The sequence below is a fragment of the Podarcis cretensis genome, assembly GCF_951804945.1.
Source record: "Podarcis cretensis genome assembly, chromosome: 16".
In the NCBI taxonomy this organism is placed as follows: Eukaryota; Metazoa; Chordata; class Lepidosauria; order Squamata; family Lacertidae; genus Podarcis; species Podarcis cretensis.
In genome coordinates this window covers 33,109,380-33,134,191 of record NC_137186.1, presented here as the reverse complement: position 1 = coordinate 33,134,191, position 24,812 = coordinate 33,109,380, and the positions used below count along the sequence as shown (strand labels likewise).

The following is a 24,812-nucleotide window of genomic DNA, read 5'->3' as shown; positions in this document are numbered from 1 at the left end:
ATGGGAGTTGCAGTCCAGCAACATCTCAAGGGCCACAGGCTCCCTATTTCATACTATCACAGATAACTGAAAACAACAGTATTTGTCTCATCAGTGACCTGGTTCCATGGCTTAACTTGAATGGGTGGTCTCCTTGTGTGTCCACCTGCTGCACTCAACCAAGCCATTGTTTGGTGTAGCATGTTGTTCAAACAACACACCATGTCATGCCATGCCTCAGCTCAGCTCAGTGCAGCACATAGCAGAATGACTGAGGAGGAGCAGAGTAGCTGAGATTCACCCTCTCAGAGCCCACGTTCTTAGCTATGGTTTGACTTCGTGTGAATTGCAAACCAGACTGATGTCCACCCATGGATCTTTCACAAAACCGATTGGCCTGACACTTGTTTGTTCAGGTAGAGCCATTTTGATGTGTTAACCATACTGATGTGGCGGGGGTGTTTGCCATCCCTAAATCTGGTGGTGAAGGAAGAATAAGCTGTAACTTTAAATATTAAATTTAAATATAAACTTGAAGTATTACATTTAAAGTTCTCGCACTGAAAGGAGGAGACTGACTTTTGCATTCAGGAACCTCAAAAAGAAACCTTGGTTGCCGTTCTATGATGATTTCCATTTGTTTACATGACGGGCAGTTGATTGGTTTCAAATAAAAGACTTTGGTGATCAGAAATTGCATTCCATTTATACTACTGCTTGTCATCTTCTTTTTCTTGTCCAAGCAGTCTACAGCTAAAAGCCGTCCCTCCAGTACCCTTGATCCTGAGCTGATGTTACATCCAGAGACTTTGCCAAGGGCCAGCACTGTGTCTATGACAAAAGAATACTCATTCTTGCGTACCAGCGTCCCGCGGGGACCGAAACTGGGAAGCCTGGGGCTTCCGACACAATCAAAAGAAAGGAAAAGTTCTAAATCTAACAGGTCAAGTAGAATCCGGTCTCTGGCAGACTATAGAACTGAAGATGCAGAAGGGCATGTTCCGCTTGATTCACCAAGTGGCTCCCTGAAGCAGAATCGAAGCAGCCTGACATCTGTTGTGTCTGAGATCAGGCTAACCCCTGATCCAGATGACCGGCTGGAGAATTCCTCCCTGGCCGGAGATAGCATCTCTGATATTGACGGAAGTGAAGTAGGATTGAGGCTGGACGGCAACGAGAGCGACAGTTCTACGTACAGTAGTTTATCGGGAAGGGGTCCCTATGGCGCTTTGCTCAATTCCGAAAGCAGGCAGGGCGCTTCGCTGACTGTAAATGGCCAGGAGGTCCCTTTGGAGGCAGTTGGACAGTTTCCTTCCATCAGCGAAGTGTTGCAGGCTGCTGCTGCTGCGACAGAGCACCATCCCGATGATCAGGAAGTCAATGGGGAAGTGAGAAGCAGGAGGGACAGCATTTCCAGCAGGTAAGTGCATTACAGTGGCTTTCAAACTTTTGAACCTCCAGGGAATAGTTTTCTGTCTTGTCTGCGAAGGAATACCGCTTGTCTCTGCTGTGAAAGGTCTTCTGCAGTGTGCAGTCAGCTTATGAAGAGCATTAGCTTGGACTGTTATATGAAGGCGCTCTGTGCTGACTTGGTTGGCAAGTCCATCAAGCTCAGTGCTGTCCACTCCAGGGATGGGGAGCTTGTTGCCCTCCAAATGTTGTTGGGCTACAGCTTCCATCACACTTGACCACTGGCCATGCTGGTTGGGGCTGACGGAAGTTGGAGTCCAGCAACATCTGGACAGGCTCTGATCTCCTCATCCCTGGCCTACCTTGACTCACAGCAGCTCTCAAGAAGTGCCCTGATAGGTCCGACCAAAAGGCCCCTCTAGTCCCCACAGCAGCCAGCCAGGTGCCTCCTGGGGAGCCCACAAGCTGGGCATGAGCACAGCTACCGTTCCCCAGAGACTGGTATTCAGAGGCATATGCTGCCTTTGATTCCTGGAGGCAGCGTTGAGCCATCATGGCTAGTAGGCAGCAGCTTGGGTGGGAGACTCCCTGGCAAGGTAGGAAGCAGCCTTATACCAAGTCAGACCATTGGCCCTCGTTCATCCTGCATTGTCTGCTTTGACCAGCAGCATCTCTCCAGGGTTTCAGGCAGGAGCTTTTCCCTGCCCTACCTGGGGACACCAGGAGTTGAACCTGCGACCTTCATCGTGCAAGGTGTTAACACTCTGCTACTGAGCTTGCAGTTCTTCCCAAAGCTACAGCTCATGTACGCTGCCTTGAGATCCATCATGAAACAAAGGTGGGATATGCATGGAGTAAGTGTAGTTGCAATGCATTGGGGAAGGGCCATAGCTTAGTGGTAGAATGACTGCTTTGCCATGCGGAAGGTCGCCAGTTCAATCCCCAGCATCTCCAGGTAGGAGAGCCTCCTTTTCTGAAACTTGGGAGAGCTGCTGCCAATCAGTGTAGATAATACTGAGCCAGAATGACCAATGATGTGACTCAGTATGTAGCTACTCTGAGTGCCTTTTTGCCTAGAGGGCTGGCTATAAACGCCTTAAGTAATAAGTGGACAAAATGCACCCAGATGCCCCTGTGGGTTGACCTCTTTCCATGTCAGGTGGTTGACTGAATCGCATTCAGCATTTTGTCATAGAAGAGGACCTTCAGTGTGTCCCCCTGTTTATGAACCTTACGCCATCCTTCTCACACAACCCATTAAGTATTTAATCCATGCACAGATCTTTCCAGCTTTTAGCACTTAACGAGACGCAAGGGTTCCTGCCCTAGATGCACTTATCCACTTTAGCCCTTTTAAGAATGGGATTATTTGTTGGTTCTCAGAAGCTTACTCGCCTATGATACTATAATGAGTTTCTCAGTGCCCATCTCTTTCAGGTCAAGTATAGAATTAGCAAGTGGGCAAGTGGGCAATATTGCAGTGCCGATCGTGGTTGCTGTTCTTTCCCTTTCATCTTTCTTATAAATGGATGGCCAGTTTTTAGGTATCCTTTTGGCTCGAAAGTTATTTGAATGAAATAAAAATATTAAACACCCCATAGTTTTTTTTAAAATAATAATAATAATAATAATAATTTATTATTTGTACCCCGCCCATCTGGCTGGGTTTCCCCAGCCACTCTGGGCGGCTTCCAACAAAGATGAAAAGTACACTAAAATGTCACATATTAAAAATTTCCCTGAACAGGGCTGCCTTCAGATGTCTTCTGAATGTCAGGTAGTTGTTTATCGCTTTGACATCTGATGGGAGGGCGTTCCACAGGGCGGGCGCCACTACCGAGAAGGCCCTCTGCCTGGTTCCCTGTAACTTGGCCTCTCGCAGTGAGGGAACCGCCAGAAGGCCCTCGGAGCTGGACCTCAGTGTCCGGGCAGAACGATGGGGGAGGAGACGCTCCTTCAGATATACTGGACCGAGGCCGTTTAGGGCTTTAAAGGTCAGCACCAACACTTTGAATTGTGCTCGGAAACGCACTGGGAGCCAATGTAGGTCTTTCAAGACTGGTGTTATATGGTCTCAGCGGCCGCTCCCAGTCACCAGTCTAGCTGCCGCGTTCTGGATTAGTTGTAGTTTCCGGGTCACCTTCAAAGGTAGCCCCACGTAGAGCGCATTGCAGTAGTCCAAGCGGGAGATAACCAGAGCATGCACCACTCTGGCGAGACAGTATGCAGGCAGATAGGGTCTCAGCCTACATACCAGATGGAGCTGGTAAACAGCTGCCCTGGATACAGATTTGACCTGTGCCTCCATGGACAGCTGTGAGTCCAAAATGACTCCCAGGCTGCGCACCTGGTCCTTCAGGGGCACAGTTACCCCATTCAGGACCAGGGAATCCTCCACACCTGCCCGCCTCCTGTCCCCCAAAAACAGTACTTCTGTCTTGTCAGGATTCAACCTCAATCTGTTAGCCGCCATCCATCCTCCAACCGCCTCCAGACACTCACACAGGACCTTCACCGCCTTCACTGGTTCTGATTTAAAAGAGAGGTAGAGCTGGGTATCATCCGCATACTGATGAACACCCAGCCCAAACCTCCTGATGATCTCTCCCAGCGGCTGCATGTAAATGTTGAAAAGCATGGGGGAGATGACAGAACCCTGAGGCACCCCACAAGTGAGAGCCCAGGGGTCTGAACACTCATCCCCCCCCACCACTTTCTGAACACGGCCCAGGAGGAAGGAGTGGAACCACTGTATGACAGTGCCCCCAGCTCCCAGCCCCTCAAGACGGTCCAGAAGGATGTTATGGTCGATGGTATCAAACGCCGCTGAGAGATCCAGCAGAACTAGGAAACAGCTCTCACCTCTGTCCCTAGCCCACCGGAGATCATCAACCAGTGCGACCAAGGCAGTTTCAGTCCCATGAGGAGGCCTGAATCCTGACTGGAAGGGATCCAAATGGTCCGCTTCTTCCAGGCGTGCCTGGAGTTGTTCAGCAACTACTCGCTCAATCACCTTGCCCAAGAATGGAAGATTTGAGACTGGGCGATAATTGGCCATCGTGGCCGCATCTAAAGTTTTAAAGTGTCCATTTGCTGGGCTAAGAAAATCTATTCTCCATCATGCTCACTAAATTTTCTGAGCAAGTGTAGGTTGGCTGTAAAGCGTTCCCAAGGGCATTTAGCAATGGCCCACATTGCATCGTTGTCATCATCCTGTGCCATCATCCCGCTTCAGTCTCATGATACAGTGTCACTTTGATGTTTTCAAATGGCAGCCGCGCTCATGGAGTGTGGTGGCGGCAGCAGCAGTGGCATGTCAGCCAGGAGGGTTGGAATACAATCAGATTGCCTTAGTATCTCATCTGGGGCTATGGAGAATCTATTGGGAAACAAGGCCCATCCTGTCAGCTCTGCTGAAAAACCAGCTCCATCATGTTACTCCTGCCTTTGTACTCTTTCCATCCTCGTGGTATTTCAGTAAGGTGCTATTGTTTAATTTAAGAATTGGTCCCTGCTTTTGCTTTTTCTCCCCTCTCCTGTCCTCTTTTTCCTTTTGTGTCAAATCTTTTCGATTGTAAGCCAGTGCGCAGGGACTGTCTTGTTTTAATTCATTGTATATAAGCCACTCTGGGAGCCTTTTTTTTTGAAAGAACAGCCAGGTACAAATGCTCCAAAAAAGAAAATAATAGGGACAATATCATGAACTGTGAAATAGCCATGTATGTCACTGGCACAACATGTACATTGATAAAGTATGTGCACGCTTTTGTCTCTCCCCAGTATATCGATGGAGAGTTCTATCGCAGGCACGCATGACGAAATGTTGCAGGTCCTCAAAGAGAAGATGCGTCTCGAAGGGCAGCTAGAAGCGCTGTCATTGGAAGCCAATGAGGTACAAATGACGTCACCCCTTCTGTACAGGATGTTACTGAGGCTACTTAAAGCAGGAATGGGCACCCTTCATATGAAACTGCAGGGAGAGGATGTCCAGAGTTTTGGGGTTCGGTGCCACCAGTATGCTGATGACACCAATCTGTCTCTTTTTCATCTAAACGTGAGAATGCTATTTCAGGGCTTAAATCAGTGTCTGGTGTCAGTAACGGGCTGGCTGAGGGTGAACAAATTGAAGTTTAAGCGAGAAAGAGGTCTCCTAATTGGTGGAAAGGCAGATCAGGGAATTGGGATTCAACCTGTGCTGGGTGGGGTGACATTCCTCTGACAACTCAGGTTCGCAGCTTGGATGTACTCCTAGATTCAACCCTGAGTGTAGATGCCCAGGTTTTGGCAGCAGCTGAGCGTGTGCTTGCCTATTTAAAACCAATGCACAATATGCACACGTTCCTGGAGATGTCTGATCTGGGAACAGGGACACATGCCTTAGTCACAAGGCAGCCCTGTATAGGGAAGTTTTTAATGCTTGATGTTTTACTGTGCTTAATGTTTTAATTTGTTGGCAGCCGCCCAAAGTGGCTGGGGCAACCGAGTCAGATGGGTGGCATATAAATAAATTATTATTGTTATGGTTGTTGTTGCTGTTGTGGTTGTTATTTGGTATACTCTTAAACACCGTATGTGTTTGGAAAGTGTTCAGGAACTTCAGTGGTGCAAGATGCTGCAGGCAGATTACAGTGGTGCCCCGCAAGATGAACGCCTCGCAAGACGGAAAATCCGCTAGACGAAAGGGTTTTCCGTTTTGGAGGCGCTTCGCAAAACGAATTTCCCTATGGGCTTGCTTCACAAGACGAAATGTCTTGCGAGTTTTTCCAACTTCTTTTTCCTTTCCCCCCCTTTTTCTAAGCCGCTAAGCCGCTTATCAGCTGATCCGCTAAGCCGATAAGCCGATAAGCCGCTAACAGCGCTAATCTGCTAAGCCATCAATGGGCTTGCTTCGCAAGACGAAAAAACCTCTAGACGAAGAGAATCGCGGAATGGATTCTTTTCGTCTTGCGAGGCACCACTGTATTTCAGAACCTTACTGTAGCACCTTATTGCAACAGCTCCACTGGCTGCATGTCTGTTTCTGGGCACAATTCAGAATGCTGATTATTTCCTACAAAGGCCTATACAGCTTGATTCCAGGCTGTCTGAAGGACAGCATCTCCCTCTGTGAGCCTGTCGGCTTTTGAGATCTTCAAGAGAGGCCTTTTTCTCAGTTCTGCCAGCCTCATAGGCACGTTTGGTAAGGACATGAGAGTGGGCCTTTTCTATCGCTGCTCCCAGGTTGTGGCACTCCCTTCCACTGCAGGCTCGCCTGGCCTCCTCTTTGTTTTCCTTTTGCCAGCAGGCAAATACTGTTTTATTCCCACAGGCCTTTGGCCACTAACTGGCTTTTGTGGCAGGGTCTTCTAAGACTGAAGGGACGTGGGTGGCACTGTGGGTTAAACCACAGAGCCTAGGACTTGCCGATCAGAAGGTTGGCGGTTCGAATCCCAGTGACGGGGTGAGCTCCCATCACTCGGTCCCTGCTCCTGCCAACCTAGCAGTTTGAAAGCACGTCAAAGTGCAAGTAGATAAATAGGTACCGCTCCAGCGGGAAGGTAAACAGCGTTTCCATGCGCTGTTCTGGTTCACCAGAAGCGGCTTAGTCATGCTGGCCACATGACCCAGAAGCTGTACACTGGCTCCCTCAGCCAATAAAGCGAGATGAGCATCACAACCCCAGAGTCGGCCACGACTGGACCTAATGGTCAGGGGTCCCTTTACCTTTTACTTCTAAGGGTGGGTGGCGTAAATGGTTCTAAGTTGTTTTGATTTGGTGTTGGTTTTTTTTATATGATAGCTTATTTAATTGTTCTTCAATATTTATATCAGATTGGTGTGCAATTCTGCGGCATGTTGTGAGCCACCTTGGGTTCTGCACTGGGAGAAAGGCAGGCTATAAATAAAATAAATAGTTTGTGGGGTTGCAAGCTGTAGTTTTACACTGAGGAGAAAAGAGGCTGTAGAGGGGTTAGGGTGGGGTGGGGTTTTCTTTTTCAGTTGGGGGTGACATTTGTAGAAGATTATGCAAAAGCTGGATTTTAAGGAGGTACTGAAGAATCCTATGAACCTCATTTGATTTTTCCGGTGCCTTGTGAAACCATAATTTTAAAATTAATATTTTTTAATCATTGTTTTTTGTTCAGGCTCTCAAAGAAAAGACGGAACTGCAAACCCAGCTTGCTGCTTTGAACATGAAGCTTCAGTCCCAGATGGAGCACAGTCAGAGCAGCCAGCAGAGGCAAGACTCGCTGAACTCGGAGGTGGCCACGCTGAAGCAGTCTTGTTGGGACCTGGAAAGAGCCATGGCGGAACTTCAGGCTGCCTTGGAGGCCAAGAATGCCAGCCTGGCTGCCTCCAACAACGACCTGCAGGTGGCAGAAGAGCAGTACCAAAGACTGATGGGGAAGGTGGAAGACATGCAGAAAAGTGTCCTCAGCAAGGATAGCACAGGTGAGTAGGTGCTGCTCTCTATATTCTTAAGAATCATTATTTATCGAGCGGCGCTTTGTAAATTTATTTAAAATACCGTAGATTCCGGTGTATAAGGTGACTTTTGAACCTCGGAAAATCTTCTCCAAAGTCGGGGGTCGCTGTATACGCCAGGTATGGGTGGCGCGGAGCAGAGCCTGCCCCCTGTTGCTGCCCAGTGTATTGGGCAACTGGGCTTATAAGATGAACCCCCAAATTGCAGCTGCCAATTTGGGAGGTCATCTAATACGCCCAGTCGCCTAATACGCAGGAATCTACGGTATTTATTAAATGGCTTGATCCGAAAGGCCTCCCAGCAGTGTAGTAATAAAGTGGTAGAGAAAACACAGCTAAAATCTACAAATGGATTAAAGATGATAGATGATAGATAGATAGATAGATAGATGATAGATAGATAGATAGATAGATAGATAGATAGATAGATGATAGATAGATGATTGATAGATAGATAGATAGATAGATAGATAGATGCAAATAAATCTATAAAACCATCATCATTAAAGCGAAGGTAAGACCAATGAGGAGCTTTAAAAAATAAATATAGAAGCAATCAAAATATTTTCAGCAGGTGCCTGAATCACTTTAGCGATCATAGATTTAGGTTGCCCTTTTCTGCAGGTTCTGCAGCTCTCCTGTAGTCAGAGAGAGGTCTCTATTGCAGTTGACTTAACTGCAACAAAGCATAAAACATGTAATCGAAAAACAGTAATTAAAAAAAGCTAAGAACTACAGTAATTGTTTTTAAAGGTGCAATGGAAATGTCTATAAAATTAGATGCTTCTTGCTTGATCGTTGCTGCTGATCAACCTTCATAACCTTTCGAATGATTTTGCTTGGCTTCTTAGTTCATGATCTCCGACAGCAGCTTTCCTCATTGCAAAGTCAGCTCCAGCAGGTGCAACTGGACCGCACCACGTTGACCAATAAGCTGAAGTCGTCTCAAACAGAGATTGCGTCCCTGCAGAAAGTGCGGCACTGGTACCAGCAGCAGCTGGTGGTGGCCCAGGAGGCAAGGGTTAGGCTGCAGAGTGAGATGGCAAACATACAGGTAAGGGGGACTCTCCCTTGTTGGCTGTTGTGGCACTTCTCGGTGCGTGCATAATATCTTGCAATTGAGATGGAGGAAGCTGTCTTATACTGAGTCGCACCAATGGTCAAGCTGTCTTAGTAGTTTGCACACTGACTGGCAGTGGCTCTCTAAAATTTCAGGCAGGGTTCTTGTCCAGTCCTACCTGGAGATGCCAGGGGTTGAACCCTAGCATGTTCTGCATGCAAAGCAGATTCTCCTCTACTGAGCTACATCCATTCCCCAGTAAGTTAGGCTGAGAGGCTTGGCCAGGATGCACCTATTGAGCTTTAGCAGCTGAAAGGTGATTTGCCCTGGTGGTCTTCCACCACAACACACAACATATTTCAAGAAACCATTGCTTCATTATTTGCATGTATATCAGGGGAAACTAATGTGTTGTCCTCCAACTCCCATCAGCCTGAACCAGCATGGTGTGAGTTGTAGACCCAAAACATCTGGAGGAGCACCAAATTGGCAACCCTTGGTATATCCATACATAAATATTCCTTTCTTCATCAAGTTAGAAGAAAGGAGATTCCAACTAAACATGCGGAAAAACCTTCTGACAGTAAGAGCTATTCAACAGTGGAATGGTCTCCCTCGGGAGGTTGTGGACTCTCTTTCCTTGGAAGTTTTTAAGCAGAGGTTGGGTGGCCATCTGTCATGGATGCTTTAGCTGAGATTCCTGCAATCTAGGGGGTTGGGCCAGTTGACACTCAGGGTCCCTTCCAACTGCGATTCTGTGATTCCATGTGTATTTGACACTTGGGGCCAAATTAGGCCACTATGGAATTGGACAATTGGTGCCTTGCCATCTAGAAACCTAAGATGTGGTGCAACCCTAGTTAGACACCCTGAAGATTATTTATTTAAAATGAGAGCCCCATCACTCCTCCCTTTGTCAGGAGCCATGATTAGACAGGGAAACCTCTGATTAACCATAGTTCCCTGTTTTGTGTGACCCAGGAAACTATGATTACCAGCTTTGGAACAAGTTGGGCATTAAAATCATCACAAAACCATGGTTTAATATTGTGGCATGTTCCGAAGCTGGTAATGTATTTCCAAGATTGGACAAAATGAGGAACTATAGGCTTCATGGTTTAATCATGGCTTTAGGTGAAGAGAGGAGCAGAGAAGCTGTGCTGGCAGGGAAAAGATTCATGCATATCCCAGCTTCTTAAGAAGGTGAGAGATGGTTGTCCAGATACAGTCAATTGGGAGCAGTGGTATCCAGCATTGGTCCTGATGTCATTCAAACATGTGGCAGCTAATATCATGTGTTGAAAGGCCCACTGGAAAGGAGTGTCTTCAGTTTCTGGCAGAAGGCACTCAGAGAGGGAGCTTTGATCATGATGTCATTCCAAGGCCATGGAACCACCACAAAGAAAGCCCTGTCGATTGTTCCCATCTCTCAAATATCGTGAGATGTCTCTGAGAGCAGGGCCTCTGAAGCACATCCAATAAAATAAAATATTTGAATATTTCTTCGGAACAGAGGACATGAATCCTAACCCGACTGGTTCAGTTCCCTTCCCCTTTGAACTGCTGTTAAGCAACACTTAGTGTGACTTTTTTTCTCTTCCCTTACTGTCTTCCACAGGCTGGTCAAATGACCCAGGTGGGCATGTTGGAACATCTCAAGTTGGAGAACGTAACACTCTCTCATCAGTTAACAGAGACTCAGCACAGGTCCATCAAAGAGAAGGAGCGTATAGCTACACAGCTGCAAAATATTGAGGTAAACTTCATAGGAATTTTCTTTGGACTCTCTTAGTACTTCCTGTAATATGAGGATCTCTAAAACTTCAGAATTGTAATAGCTTAGAATACTGCAGTCAGCTTAGAATACTGCAAGAATATTGCAATCAGAAGCAGTGTCTGGGCAGGAATGGCTAAAATGTCCAATTTTTTGGATGATTTTTCTTAAAAATAGCTGGGGGTGGGGGAGTGGTATAGAATTGTCCTGTGCGTCCTGGGTACTTACGGAGTACAGTGGTACCTTAGTTTAAGAACAGCTTAGTTTATGAACAACTTGGATTAAGAACACTGCAAACCCGGAAGCAGGTGTTTTGGTTTGTGAACTTTGCCTTGGAAGCAGAACATGTTCCGCTTCCTGTTGAGTGTGTTCCATTTGTAAATTGAGTCCCGCGCTCCTATGGGAAAGCACGCCTTGGTTTAAGAACACTTTGTTTTAAGAATGGACTTCCGGAATGGATTAAGTTCATAAACCAAAGTACCACTGTAGTGGGGAGCTGAGGCTAATACTCTATAATATAGGCACTGGAGAAGCACATGCTCTATTGTTTCTATTTGTCCAGAATTGGAGGGGCATTGTCTCACTGAGTAAGCAATCTTCCTGTATCAACCTTCAATGACAGCCGAGGGGAGGGCACGACATTGTGCCAGGGTAAAGTCCCTCTGGTGCTTAGGGACGTCGAGATTAGTTAGATATGCCGTGGGGGAGGCAGAGTACCTGATGGATTCATTGGCAATAAAAGTTGGGGTCTTGGCTAGACCCAGTTGGCGCTCTGTGTCTGCTACACATTGCTTAATGAGAGAAGCCCAGGGCTGAGATTTTAGTTGCCACTGCCTGTTTCCGTGTGGATTTAAAATCATCACTCATAGTTAGTGGGGCAAGGCCAAGGGGAAATAAAGAAGTAACACCATTTTTCTGCCTCCCTGGAGCATTTGCAGTCTCAGTTTGCAGTACAGCACGTGGTGCTTAGCAGTGGTTGTTCAGTTGCTAGCTTGCCCTCTGGTCTGAATATTTCTTAAATGAATAATAGGACAACCTTGTCGTAAAACACTTCCCCTGCCCCCTGTACCACCCAAAAGAAATAAGAATGCACATTATTTATTTAATTTGTAGGGGGTAATGTGGTAAGTGAGTGATTTTTTAGAGCAGATTCCGGATCATCTGGGTGGGAAATTAATTTGGGGCAGTGGGTTTAGTAATTGGACTGATTTGGGGTATCTGGGGTGGGGTTTAATTTAATGTTAAAAATATTTGGGGTGATGAATAAGTGGAAGATCAACCATATGTATAGCCTAACATCAACACTGGCCTGAAGAGTCATTTCTTCAGAGCTCAGCAGTCTTCATTAAGGTTACATAACTTATTAAGAGAATGACGGACTGCATTGTTTGATTCCCAAAACTCCTGCCTGGATTGTGTTGGCCACTTCCTCTTTCACTCATTAGAATTGTCTGCTTCTTCCTGACAGGCTGACATGTTAGACCAGGAAGCAGCCTTTTTGCAGATCCAAGAGGCTAAGACCATGGTGGAAGAGGACTTGCAGAGAAAACTGGAGGAGTTTGAGGATGAGAAGGAGCAGCTTCAGAAAATGGCGGATTCTGCAGCAATATTGGAGCAGGAGCTAGAGCAGGTATATGCAGCTGGTAGAATCATAGAATCATAGAGTTGGAAGAGACCACAAGGGCCATCGAGTCCAACCCCCTGCCAAGCAGGAAACACCATCAGAGCACTCCTGACATATGGTTGTCAAGCCTCTGCTTAAAGACCTCCAAAGAAGGAGACTCCACCACACTCCTTGGCAGCAAATTCTACTGTCGAACAGCTCTTACTGTCAGGAAGTTCTTCCTAATGTTTAGGTGGAATCTTCTTTCTTGTAGTTTGGATCCATTGCTCCGTGTCCGCTTCTCTGGAGCAGCAGAAAACAACCTTTCTCCCTCCTCTATGTGACATCCTTTTATATATTTGAACATGGCTATCATATCACCCCTTAACCTCCTCTTCTCCAGGCTAAACATGCCCAGCTCCCTTAGCCATTCTTCATAAGGCATCGTTTCCAGGCCTTTGACCATTTTGGTTGCCCTCCTCTGGACACGTTCCAGTTTGTCAGTGTCCTTCTTGAACTGTGGTGCCCAGAACTGGACACAGTAGTCCAGGTGAGGTCTGACCAGAGCAGAATACAGTGGCACTATTACTTCCCTTGATCTAGATGCTATACTCCTATTGATGCAGCCCAGAATTGCATTGGTAGAGGGAAGAGCTTTTCACAGAAAGCTTTGCAAAGGCCTATTCATAGTTTGCATCTTAACGACTGGAGAGAAACAAAACTGGAAGCAGGAGATACAATCCAGCGAACAGGAGTTCTTTTTAAAGTGCTTTTGAAAATTCTGTTGGAAGGCAAATGCTGATCATGACGAGCCAGCTGTGAGGATAAGGTAGCTGCCTCCACCCGTCAACCAGCCATTTGGTAGTAGCAACAAAAGGCATTTTTATTTTAATACAGTTCTTCTCTCGCTTTCTAATTCCCACCACTGCTGCTTCCTAGAGTCCCCCATCTATTAAAAGCTAAAGGTAAAGGACCCCTGACAATTAAGTCCAGTTGCAGATAACTCTGGGGTTGCCGTGCTCATCTCGCTTTACAGGCCGAGGGAGCCGGCATTTGTCTGCAGACAGGTTTTCCGGGTCATGTGGCCAGCATAACTAAGCCGCTTCTGGCACAATGGAACACTGAAACCAGAGCAGCGCATGGAAACACTGTTTACCTTCCCGCCGGAGTGGTACCTATTTATCTACTTGCACTTTTTTTTGTGTCCTGCTTTTGAACTGCAAGGTTGGCAGGAGCTGAGACCAAGCAATGGGAGCTCACCCCGTTGCGGGGATTCGAACCACCGACCTTCTGATCAGCAAGCCAAAGAGGCTCAGTGGTTTAGACCACAGCGCCACCCGCGTCCCCACAGCACCACCCACATCCCCCATCAATTACTCGTCTACATTCCACATCATCCTTGTTTGCCTACCACACTGGTTTCAAATTCCGACCCTCTACTCCAAGCCGCATGAAAATTGCTGCAGGTCTAGGGGAACCACTTAATTTTTTTTGTCTGTTGTAGCAATTGCAATGCACTGTGCTAGATGCTGTAGGATTTTTAACTGTATTTTTTATTACTTCTTTTGTTTCTAATGTATTACACCTTATTTATTTATTTATTTATTAATTTATGTATTGAATGTATATACCATCCTACACCCAGGGGTCTCAGGGCAGTTCACAGAATAAAATCAAGATATAAAACCACAAAATACATAATAAAAATAAAAAACAACCCAGTAGTGCCCCCCCCCCAAAAAAAACACATTTTAAAATGGCATAGGATGTCAATAAAATCAACCTAAGGCCTGGTTAAAAAGGAACATTTTTGCCTGGCGCCTAAAGGTGTATAATGAAGGTGCCAGGCGAATTTCCCTGGGAAAAGCATTCCACAGATGGGGAGCCACTGCTTTTCTTGTGTTGCCACCCTCCAGATCTCTTTTCTTGTGTTGCCACCCTCCAGATCTCTCAAAGAGGTGGCACACGAAGGAGGGCCTCAGAAGATGATCTCAGGGTCTGGGTAGGTTCATATGGAAAGAGGTGGTCCTTGACGTATTGCGGCCCTGAGCCGTTAAAGGCTTTATAGGACAAAACCAGCACTTTGAATTGGGTCCGGAAACTAATTGGTAGCCAGTGCAGTCGGACCAGGATCAGTGTAATATGCTCAAACTATCTTGCTCTGGTGAGCATCCTGGCTGCTGAATTCTGCACCTTGACTTCCATAGAATGCAACCCCAGGAAATGCTCTGTCCCTTCCCGCCGCTGTCCTAATCCCTTGGATTGGGGTAGCCAACTTGGTTCCCTCTAGATGGTTTTGGGTTACGACTCACACCAGCCCTTGTCAGCATGGCCAGTAGTCATAGATGATGGGAGTTGTAGTCCAACAACATCTCGTGGTACCATGCTGGCTACCTTTGCCATAGGTGATAGTGCTCTAGGCTCAGGGATGGGGAACCTGTGCCTGCCTGGATGTTGTTGGTCTCCAGTTCCGTTCAGCCCCAGCCAGCATGGCAAGCAGTCAAGGATGATGGGAGCTGTAGTCTGGCAACATCTGGAAGGTTCATGGGTTCCTCACTCCCACTCTAGAGACCTTAAGTGCTGGGTATGTGATGTGTGCATTCATAATGGGAGAACACCCTAACACATTTTTCCTTCTATTCAGCTGAAATTGACGTTGCATCAACGAGATCTCCAGGTCGAGGCTTTGCAGCAGGAGCAGCTGGACCTCATGAAGCAGCTGACTTCCACCCAGGAGACTCTGCAGACCCGAGAGCAGTCCCTGGGCGACCTCCAGACACGTTATGATGAGCTGGAGGCCAGGCTGACGGAGTTGCAGGGGGAAGCCACCTCAAAAGACGACGCTATCCAGTATTTGCAGAACGAGAAGATTGTCCTAGAGGTGGCTCTGCAGGTAGCAAAAGCTGGCAAAGAAGGACTCAAGGAAGGAGTCCAACATTTAGGAGAGAGCACTGAGGCGGCATCAGATGTTCTGGAGCAGCTGAGACAAGAAATAGTTGTAAAGTCAAGCCAGGTAATACACTCTTCTTAATTGCGTTTCTGCTCTTTTCTGCACTTATAATCATCAACACACCTGTAGGCCAGGGCAACCTGCACAGCAAATGTTCACAAACCATATATATATTGGTTTTTAACATACAAAATTATAAAACATAGCACACAATTTATCACAAATACATTCTTACTGGACTTCCATCAGCACCTCTGATAATCCTCCGTCTTAATCACTTCTTACACATTTCCTAACTTAATATTGCCTTTACATCTCTTAACATATCACGTCTCCTTCTCCATTTTTGCAATATTTCTAATATCATTCCTCACAGAACTTCTTGCAAAATTCACAAACCTTTTATAACAGGGATGCCCGATGTGGTGCCCTGCAGGTGTTATTGGACCACAATTCCCATTATAAAAAAACAAAACAAAAAACCTATTAATTGATTTATATGCCACTTATGTTCCAGAGTGGCTTTTAAGCAACTTTTCCCTACTTTTCCCCTGTTCTGGCTGTTGCTATTAATCAGCAGGGTCACTTTGGGATCATGTGCTGTAGAAATTACACCTGAGAAAATTCTGGATGCCACAAAACTAGTTCACTTCTCTAGTCCTCGTTCAGTGCCCAAGTAATATTGATATTATTATTCCCCACCCTCCATAGGTAGAAAATCTCCAGCTTGAGAGTGCCAGTCTCAAGAAGCAAACCCAAAAGGTCAAGGAGCAGTTCCTTCAGCAAAAGGTGTGTGTCTATATAAGTGTTTTAAAATACCGTATTTTTCCGTGTATATTTTCCAACTATTTTGGGGGATTCAAATTTAATAAAATGGGGGGAGGTGGCTCAGAGTTGTTCAGCTTTTTTCACTTTTGGGGGGATTGCACAGGGTTGTTCAGCTTTTTTTAGGGGGGATTGCCGAAAATCGCTCACTCGCACGCAACGCAAAATCCGCCTATCGCCTGTCCCCTCACCAACAAAGGCTGCAAATCCCCCGCCCAATTGCCGGAGTGTCAGCCAATCCACAGCAGCCCTTGACACAACAACCAATAACACGCCCAATAGCTGCTGACAGACACGGGAGCAACCAATCAAACGTTCACCCTATGCACTACCCATGTATAAGACAACCCCCACTTTTAAAAGTGATTTTTAAAGAAAATAACCTTGTCTTATACACGGAAAAGTATGGTAATAAAAATAAATAAATAAATGGCTCATAAGGAAGTCAGCTTATGACTGGGGAACTTGGGGGTTGAAATATCACCCTCCAGGCCTTTCTGTCTGGCTCTCAAAACTCTTCACATGCCATACACCTCACCAACCCTACTTCTCTTCCTCCTTGAGTGCTTGAATATATCCTTGAACCTGGACGGAGAATAGAGGTTTGTGTGCATGTGTGTGTCGAAACTTGCCTCCTTTACAAAGGCAAAAATTTCCAATGGTTGCTCCACCCACTTTTGCCTGTGGCCACACCCACCAGTGGCATGTGGCCTTTGGAATATTGGCAAGAAGGGAATGTGGCTCTTGAGCTGAAAAGGAGTCAACACTCCTGCTGTAGTCTTATGTAGTGTAATTGCCAGTGTGGTGTAGTGGTTAAGAGCGGTAGTCTTGTAATCTGGTGAACCGGGTTCGCGTCCCCGCTCCTCCACATGCAGCTGCTGGGTGACCCTGGGCTAGTCACGCTTCTCTGAAGTCTCTCAGCCTCACTCACCTCACAGAGTGTTTGTTGTGGGGGAGGAAAGGAAAGGAGAATGTTAGCCGCTTGAGACTCCTTGGGATAGTGATAAAACGGGATATCAAATCCAAACTCTTCTTCTTCTTCTTCTAAAATGAAGATACCCTTCTCTTAGTCCTGCCAGCCTTACAGGCTCGCTTGGTAGGAACATGGGAGAGGGCCTTTTCGGTGTCTGCTCCCACATGCAGGCAACTCCCTCCCGAGAGAATCTAGACTGGCTCCCTCCTTCACTGGCAGGTGAACACTGTCTTGTTCCAACAGGCTTTTGGTAACTGACAGCTTTTAACGAAAGGGTTGGTGCCGTGCTGTCTCTATTGTAATTATTGGTTTGGTTTTAATATGTTTTGTATACATATATTTTACCAATTTTAAAAAATGGGGGGTCTTATTTTTAACTGTAAGCCTCCTTTGAGTCCCATCAAAGGCGGGATGTAAATAAATATGTAATGATATATAATGATAATAATAAAGCTAAGCATATCAATTTCTTTTCCAGGTGATGGTGGAAGCTTACCGGAGAGATGCAAATTCAAAGGACCAGCTGATCAGTGAACTGAAGTCCACCAAGAAGAGGCTGGACTCTGAAGTGAAAGAGTTAAGACGGGAGCTGCTCCAGCTTCAGGGTGAAAAGAAATCCGTGGAGGTTGAGAACTCGAGGCTGGGGAAGGAGGTGTCTCGAGTTCAGCAGCAGATGGAGGAATTGGAAAGCCAGTTGCAAGCAGTCCAAAGAGAGCGAGATGACATGGAGAGAGAGTTGCAGGTGCAGATGAAGCCTTTGTTGTCCTTCTTAACGTCCATAATAATGCTTCAGATCAGCCTGTTGGAATACGTAGACAGTAGCTATGCTGTGGGCATTTGTTTGGAGGGCAACAAGCCCTCCATCCCTGGTAAACTGTGATGGGAATGAGCCTAGCCTTTCCCAAAGCTCTCATGATCTCCTGCTTCTCCCTTCAGCATGGCCACAATGGGGAAATAATAAGCTTTTACTTCCTTTACAATCATTGTTTAGTGTATAAATTGAAACTTGTTTTATGAGCGATGGTGGACTTTCCTTCCTTGGAGGTCTTTAAGCAGCGGTTGGATGTCCATCTGTCATATATGATTTCGTTGAGATTGCCGGATTGCAGGGGATTGGACAAGATGTCCCTTGGGGGTTCCTTCCAACTCTACAAGATTATTATATTTAACAATGTATTATTTGAAGTCAGCCAACTGTGGCTTGAAGTTGCCTTGTTTCAGATAAACCATTGTTAAATTTAACCACGGTTCAGCTGGCAAAACAAGCTGTGGTTCATTAAAAAAACACAAGTGAGACCTTCCTAATTCCCCGTGCCTGCAATGGAGTAGGATGGAGGGGAAGGGCAGAACTATGAGACATGGGGAAAGCAAGGCTCATTCCCATCATGATAAACTATGGTTTATGATGACAGTGCCGCCAGAACATTGACCTGCATAGATGTTGGAGTGATCTAGAAAGGCAGTTCATAAATTACCATCCCAGAGTAAATTGGATTGTTTGTGGGCCATAAAAGGTCCACAAATTAGTTTTGTTTGAGTTCACCCACTGAATGTGTTGCCTTTGCCAAGTATATAAAATCAAGACCTTTTTATTACAGAAGAACATGTAGCTTACAGTTCTCCTGTCCTGCTTTTCAGACTTTGCAGTTTGACAGAGAACAGATGTCTGCTCTAGCTGAAATGAATGAAGGATTAAAACGGCAGGTTGACGAAATGCAGCAGGAAACCAAAATGTGAGTATGACAGATCACACCTTGCCTAGAATAGCCACAGCAACTAGTACTCATTGATTTTGTTCATCAAGTGCCTATGGGGGGGGGGGGGAGTCTGCAATCTATTAATGGGGGCATAGTCTTCTTTTTGCTTTTTATCTGGATTTCTGATTCCTATAGCATTGATGTCATTTGTCACATAATGGTAAACTAAGAACAAAGCAGCACCAAATTAGTTTTTGACATGTTGGGATCACAAACATTCACTATTTATATGGGAGTTTCTCTTTTAATTAAAGGTAAATGGGTAGTCTGAAGTAGCTTCAATTGCCTTTAAAATAAGATAAGCTTTTCTTGCCCAATGAGACTAAAAATGTATGTAAGGCAGATTAAAAAGCATTAAAGCCAAAAGAGTGGCTTTGATTCTTACAATATGCCTTTGTCTAATTGTGTGGTATGATTAATTTGCTTGCCTGTGTTAATGCGGTGCATGTTTGTGATCCCATTTGTTACTTAATCCTCTTTAGTGCCAAACTACAGTGGAATTATTGTTGGGAACGTTGCCAGTGTTCTGCTTTTAATGCTGTTTGTTCTTTAGCATATGCTGTGTACCACTGATGCCATATCAGTCTTTTGGGTCAGATTCAGGTTGGATTAGATTTAGAGTGATACCAATGTCTTAAGTAGACTCCCCCTCGCCCCTCCTAGCGGGGGGCAGCTCTGTTGCAACATCCTTGATGCAAAATGTGACAGGCTTTGGGTAGTCCTTAAGCTAGCAGTTCGGAATACAGACTGATCTGACTTAAGGGATATAGCCCATTGGAAAGTTCTCGTATGGGGCTTAATGCAGTCCCGCTTTCAATGAGGCTTGGGCATGAGCTTGTGTAGTAGAGTGGCTAGACTAGGCCCTAGGAGGCCATGGTTCAATTCAACCCTTGGCCATGAAGCTCACTGGGTGACCTTGGGCAAATCACTGCTTCTTGCCCTAACCCTACATCATAGGGTAGTTGTGTGGATTAAATGAAGAGGGACTTTGAGAGAGTAATTCCTATCATTTCCCTAGTTATTGTGCTGTTGGGTTTATTTCAGAGTTTCCTGCCTATTTCCCACTTTGCCCATTTCACTTAATTAACAGTTGAAAGAGAGCATGATCCTAGTGAACAATGACTAAGACTGGTCATCTTTGTCTGCCTTCTGTCTCCAACTTATCCCACTGCTATTTTGATGGCACCCATTCAGGTGTTAAGTAGATTTTCAGGGTAGCTAGATTTACACCTGCTGACCTTTATGCAAGGCATGAGAATCTCAGGATGTTTCTAAATGCTCTCCAGGTTACATTTTTTGAGATCAGACTGGTACCAGGGCCAGGAAAGTTTGTAATGGAGGGTTCCCTGTCTATTAAGTTATGTCAACTTTTTTATAAACCATAGAATAAGTTCAGATTGAAACGTGCTTATTCGCATCATGGAAGAGTGTATAGCTGGCTGGAACCTTTAAATGTCCAGAAGGTGTGGTCATCTTAATGTGGAGCTTTTTTTGAGGTAGTTTTTTGATATTACTTTCAGGGCCTTTACCGAACAGAAGCAAAAAATGAAACGACTGGGCTCAGATTTGAGCACAGCACAGAAGGAGATGAAAGCAAAACACAAAGCTTACGAGAATGCAGTTGGGATCCTCAGTCGCCGGCTACAGGAAGCCCTCTCAGCAAAAGAATCGTCTGAAGCAGAGCTGGCCAAGTTGAAGGCACAAATCTCTGACAGTGAAAACAGCCAGGCTGGCCTAGTAAGCAAAATTCCTGAGCAGGCCTAACTTCACTCACTTAAAACAGGAGTGGGGAACTGGATCTGACCCAGTGAGTCAGTTGTCTATCTCCTTCCCTCACTGGAGACCACTGGGAGGTGAGGGCACCCACCTGACGTCCAGAAGACACCAGGTGACCCATTTTGGGGGCCCTGCACAGTTTGAAATCAAACTGTTTGGGCAGATGTGCAGCCCGCAAAACATGCCTTGAAGCTATTTGCAAGACCCAGTGATCATTGAGTTTTGCAGAACCTTTCAGAGTGCCTTTCCAAGCGCTCTGCAAGTTCTGAGAATCAGCTTATTGCTGGATTTTGCAGAGTGATTTGTGATGGACTCTGCACAACCCGACAATCAACTGATGGTAAGGTTCTGCCGAGTGCTTTGCACAGGGCCTGCAAAACCCCTTTTGGCTGAGCTATCTATCTATCTATATGATGGCAAGGGGTGTGGCATCATCGAAATGGCCTTGTGGGGCCTAATGTTGCTTGTGGGGCCAATGTTGCACACCCAAACTTTAAGCAATTGAATTCCTACCCCAACTGAGATGCCTAACTAGACTTACTTTGTCTTTTCGCTTTCAGGAAAGGATTCAGGCACTGGAGACAGAACTGGAGGTTCTCGGCCACAGTAAGATGGTTCTAGAAAAGGAACTGCAAGAAGTGATCTCGCTCACCAGCCAGGAGCTGGAGGAGTATAGAGAGAAAGTCCTTGAACTTGAGGACGAGGTAATTGTGTTGGCTTCTTGCTATCCTATATCTCCTTGATGTGATGCTGCTTCTGTAGGCTGGATGCATGTAACCAGTTCCTGAGGATCAGCACTGGTCTAGATCTATCTAGTGGAGGCAGACTGGTGCAGAAACTGACCTATGAACTACAGCAGTTGTGCGGAATATATCTCAGCCAAAGGGCCACATTCCTTTCTGGGCAGCCTTCTGGGGTCTACATGCTGTGGTGGGCGGGGCCAGAGGCAAAAGTGGGTGGAGCCATGAATGTACATGTTAGCGTTTGTACCAAGGCAAATAACAAAAACAACAACAACACTATTATTATTTGTACCCCACCCATCTGACTGGGTTGCCCTAGCCACTCTGGGTGGCTTCCAATATATACAGTCATACCTCGGGTTACAGACGCTTCAGGTTATGTTTTTTTGGGTTACGGACGCGCCGAAACCTGGAAGTACCAGAATGGGCTACTTCCGGGTTTCGGCGGTCACGCATGCGCAGAAGAACTAAATCGCGCTTTGCTCATGCGCAGAAGCGCCGACTCACAACCTGCGCATGTGCAGATGCAGCACTGCGGGTTGCGAACGTACCCCTCGCACGGATCATGTTCGCAACCCGAGCATCCACTGTATATAAAAATAATGAAACATTAAACATGAAAAAACGTCTGTATACAGTATATGCCCCTCTCTATCTAGGCAAAAATGAGGCATTATCAGATTTTAAGGATAGGTTCCAGCCAGACATAAAAACACTCAAGGCAGGTGCAAAGCTGGGCCAGTAAGGTGTGTGGCCTTGGAAAAGTACTGAGGGTCAGATGGAGAGACTTGGAAGTCTGCATTTGGTTCCTGCCCCTGAGGTTCTCAACCCCAGAACTATGGAGCTCTGATTCAAAATTCACCTCTGCCATGAGCTCACTCTGCCATTGCTGGCACAGAAGGTCAACAGTGTTGGGCACCTGCTAAGGCCCATGCAGGGGTGGGGTGGACTTTGGTAATCTTTTGTAATACGGCACCCCATGCGAGGCCAAAATTTGGTGCCCCCAAATGGATCTTTTCAATTATGGGTTTTCTCAATTTTGCTTCTCCTCGGCTTGGTGCCCTGTGCCACCAACTGCCCATGTTCCACCATTTCCCAGCAGCCTCCTTGCTCTTCTACCACTGCTATACTTCTTTGCCCGCTATACACCTGCTCTCTCCAAATGAGTATAACCTCTGTGTGCTTTGCCCTGCCCTGCCCTGTCTCTCCCCTGGGAGGCGAGTGCCTGTTCAGGCCAAGAGAAGGAGGGAGGTAAATATGCAGCAGGAACAGCAGCCAGCAGGAGGCCCCCCCTGCTAGGAGAGTCTCTTGCCCAAGGAAACCTGCACTGCCTTTGGCAAATCTATGCTTTACACGTCCCTTCTGCAGTATGGGGGCAATCCTGCTCTGCCTTCCAGCATTGTTACATTACAATAACGTCGTATATGTCAAGCATCTTGAGCACTGAAAAAAGCTGTACAAATGCTTGTTGTTGTAATGCCATATGTGGTGCTTGGGTTCAAGGCCTAACAGATTCCTTAGCCCTCTGGTTAATGCACGATAGCCAGTGTAACATGAGGCACTACGATGCTCTAGACTGGGCATTGATTTGTGAGTTTTGCCATGCGGGAAGCTCAGCTGTGCAGCATAGGACAACATTGAAATGAATGCAGATGATGTAAGGACATCCTCCTTCAGCTCCAGACAGAACCAGATTTGCGGGTGTACCAGCTGAAGTCAACCTGATGCAACAGCTGTACCTTAAATTGTTTTGATCAGGATGCCTCCAGGGTCTGCAGCTATACACAACACTTCTCAACTCTGCAGTTACACAAATATACTCGTTATCTCGCTTTCCTCCTCCGGGGAGAAGTGATTTTCTTTTAACGCGTGATAATTTTTGAGTTGAAAGCACTGGAAATTTCTACAGCCCATTTAAAAAGTAGGAACTCCACAGCGGTCTGTCCCAAACCATCTTTTAGATTTGCATTTAAACAACCTGAAAAGCTTGGTTGAAAAAACCAATTAATTCCTCTGTGCTGTGCAAGTATCTGGGCAACTAAGGTGATAGTTTTCTAAACGGATACAAGTCTGGAATACAGTTTGATTGTTTTACTTCACTAGCTATATTTCTGTACCACCCTTTAGCCAAAAAAAGTTACCTGGGCAGTGCACAGACAAAAGGTGGAACCAAGAAGTGAAACAAGCAAATGAACAAAGAAACATAGTCATACCTCAGTTGGTTGGAGCCTGGTGCTGATAACACCAGGGTTACAGGGTTGATTCCCATAAGGGACAACTGCATCTTCCTGCATTGCAGAGGTTTGGGCTAGATCAGGCACCCCCAAACTCAACCCTCCAGATGTTTTGGGACTACAATTCCCATCATCCCTGCCCACTGGTCCTGTTGGCTAGGGATGATGGGAGTTGTAGTCCCAAAAAACCATATGGAGGGCCGAGTTTGGGGATGCCTGGGCTAGATGATCCTCTGTGTCCCTTCCAACTCTATGATTCTAGTGTCGTTTCCCACTTAGTCCTACTCAGAATAGACCCATTGGCATTACTAGATGTAAGTTAGTCATGCCCATTACTTTCAGTGGGTCTCCTGTGAGTAAGAATCTAAGAAGAGCCTGCTGGATCAGACCAATTGCCCATCCAGTCTGGCATCCTGTTTTCCCAGTGGCCTGCCAGATGCCCTTGGGAGTCCTGCAAGCAGGGCCTGTGTGCAACACCACTCTCTCCTCCTGTGGTCCCTAGCAGCTGGTGTTCAGAAGCATCCTGCCTCCAACTATGGCAGTAGCATTGGGTATAAAACAGCATCTGAATAAAGCCAGCAACAGAAATAAAGCAAATAACTTTAAAAGCACAAAAAATGGAACACAGAAAGGTTTTAATCTGTACTAGATGAGCCTCTCTGGACAGTGCATTCCAAAACTAGGTGCCACTACTGAAAAGACCCTCTCCCTAGAAGCCATCTGACAGGTATTCGAGCAGAAGGGCTTCTGAAGATGACTTTAGGGTCTTGATTTATAAACAGTGTTCCTTCATTGTTTGCTACTCGGTGACATTCAGTGAGCCTGCAAAGTGATTCCTTATGGTGGCTGCAGTAATTGTTCCTATTGTTCATTTAGCTTCAGGAAGCCAGGGGCTTCCGGAGAAAGATAAAGCGACTGGAAGAGATGAACAAGAAGCTTTCCCTTGAGCTGGAGCATGAACGCGGGAAGCTCACTGGCCTCGGCCAGTCCAACGCAGCTCTGCGGGAACACAACCGCATCCTCGAAGCAGCGCTAGCAAAGAGAGAGGCGGACCTGGTGCAGCTGAATCTTCAGGTACTCTGAGCCGTTACTGGGCTGGGCTGGGCTGGTGCTGTAAATCAGTTCCAGTTCTTTAGGTTCTCATTCATTTTGGTCAGCAGTCTGTGAATATTACATAGGAGGGATGCATCATATTGGAGGGACACGGGAAAGGGCCTTTTTGGTGGCTGTTCCCAGGCTCTGGAACTCCCTCCTTGGAGAAGC

At 46.2% G+C, this 24,812-nt stretch overlaps 1 protein-coding gene across 7 annotated transcripts in view; it reads left to right on the top strand.

Annotated features, from left to right (window-relative positions):
- GOLGA3 (golgin A3) overlaps nucleotides 1–24,812 on the top strand; it is a 47,947-nt gene that overhangs the window by 10,486 nt on the left and 12,649 nt on the right. For 4 of the 7 annotated variants that reach the window (XM_079956364.1, XM_079956363.1, XM_079956368.1 and 1 more), the window contains 13 exons: nucleotides 723–1,399; nucleotides 5,170–5,281; nucleotides 7,515–7,821; nucleotides 8,706–8,908; nucleotides 10,533–10,670; nucleotides 12,157–12,318; nucleotides 14,936–15,304; nucleotides 15,953–16,030; nucleotides 17,518–17,781; nucleotides 18,678–18,772; nucleotides 20,317–20,533; nucleotides 21,133–21,276; nucleotides 24,426–24,623. In XM_079956364.1, coding sequence (XP_079812490.1) covers nucleotides 723–1,399; nucleotides 5,170–5,281; nucleotides 7,515–7,821; nucleotides 8,706–8,908; nucleotides 10,533–10,670; nucleotides 12,157–12,318; nucleotides 14,936–15,304; nucleotides 15,953–16,030; nucleotides 17,518–17,781; nucleotides 18,678–18,772; nucleotides 20,317–20,533; nucleotides 21,133–21,276; nucleotides 24,426–24,623 — 2,964 coding nt within the window. The remainder of the gene's footprint in view (nucleotides 1–722; nucleotides 1,400–5,169; nucleotides 5,282–7,514; nucleotides 7,822–8,705; nucleotides 8,909–10,532; nucleotides 10,671–12,156; nucleotides 12,319–14,935; nucleotides 15,305–15,952; nucleotides 16,031–17,517; nucleotides 17,782–18,677; nucleotides 18,773–20,316; nucleotides 20,534–21,132; nucleotides 21,277–24,425; nucleotides 24,624–24,812) is intronic. The other 3 variants (XM_079956369.1, XM_079956367.1, XM_079956365.1) reach the window with 1 other exon arrangement.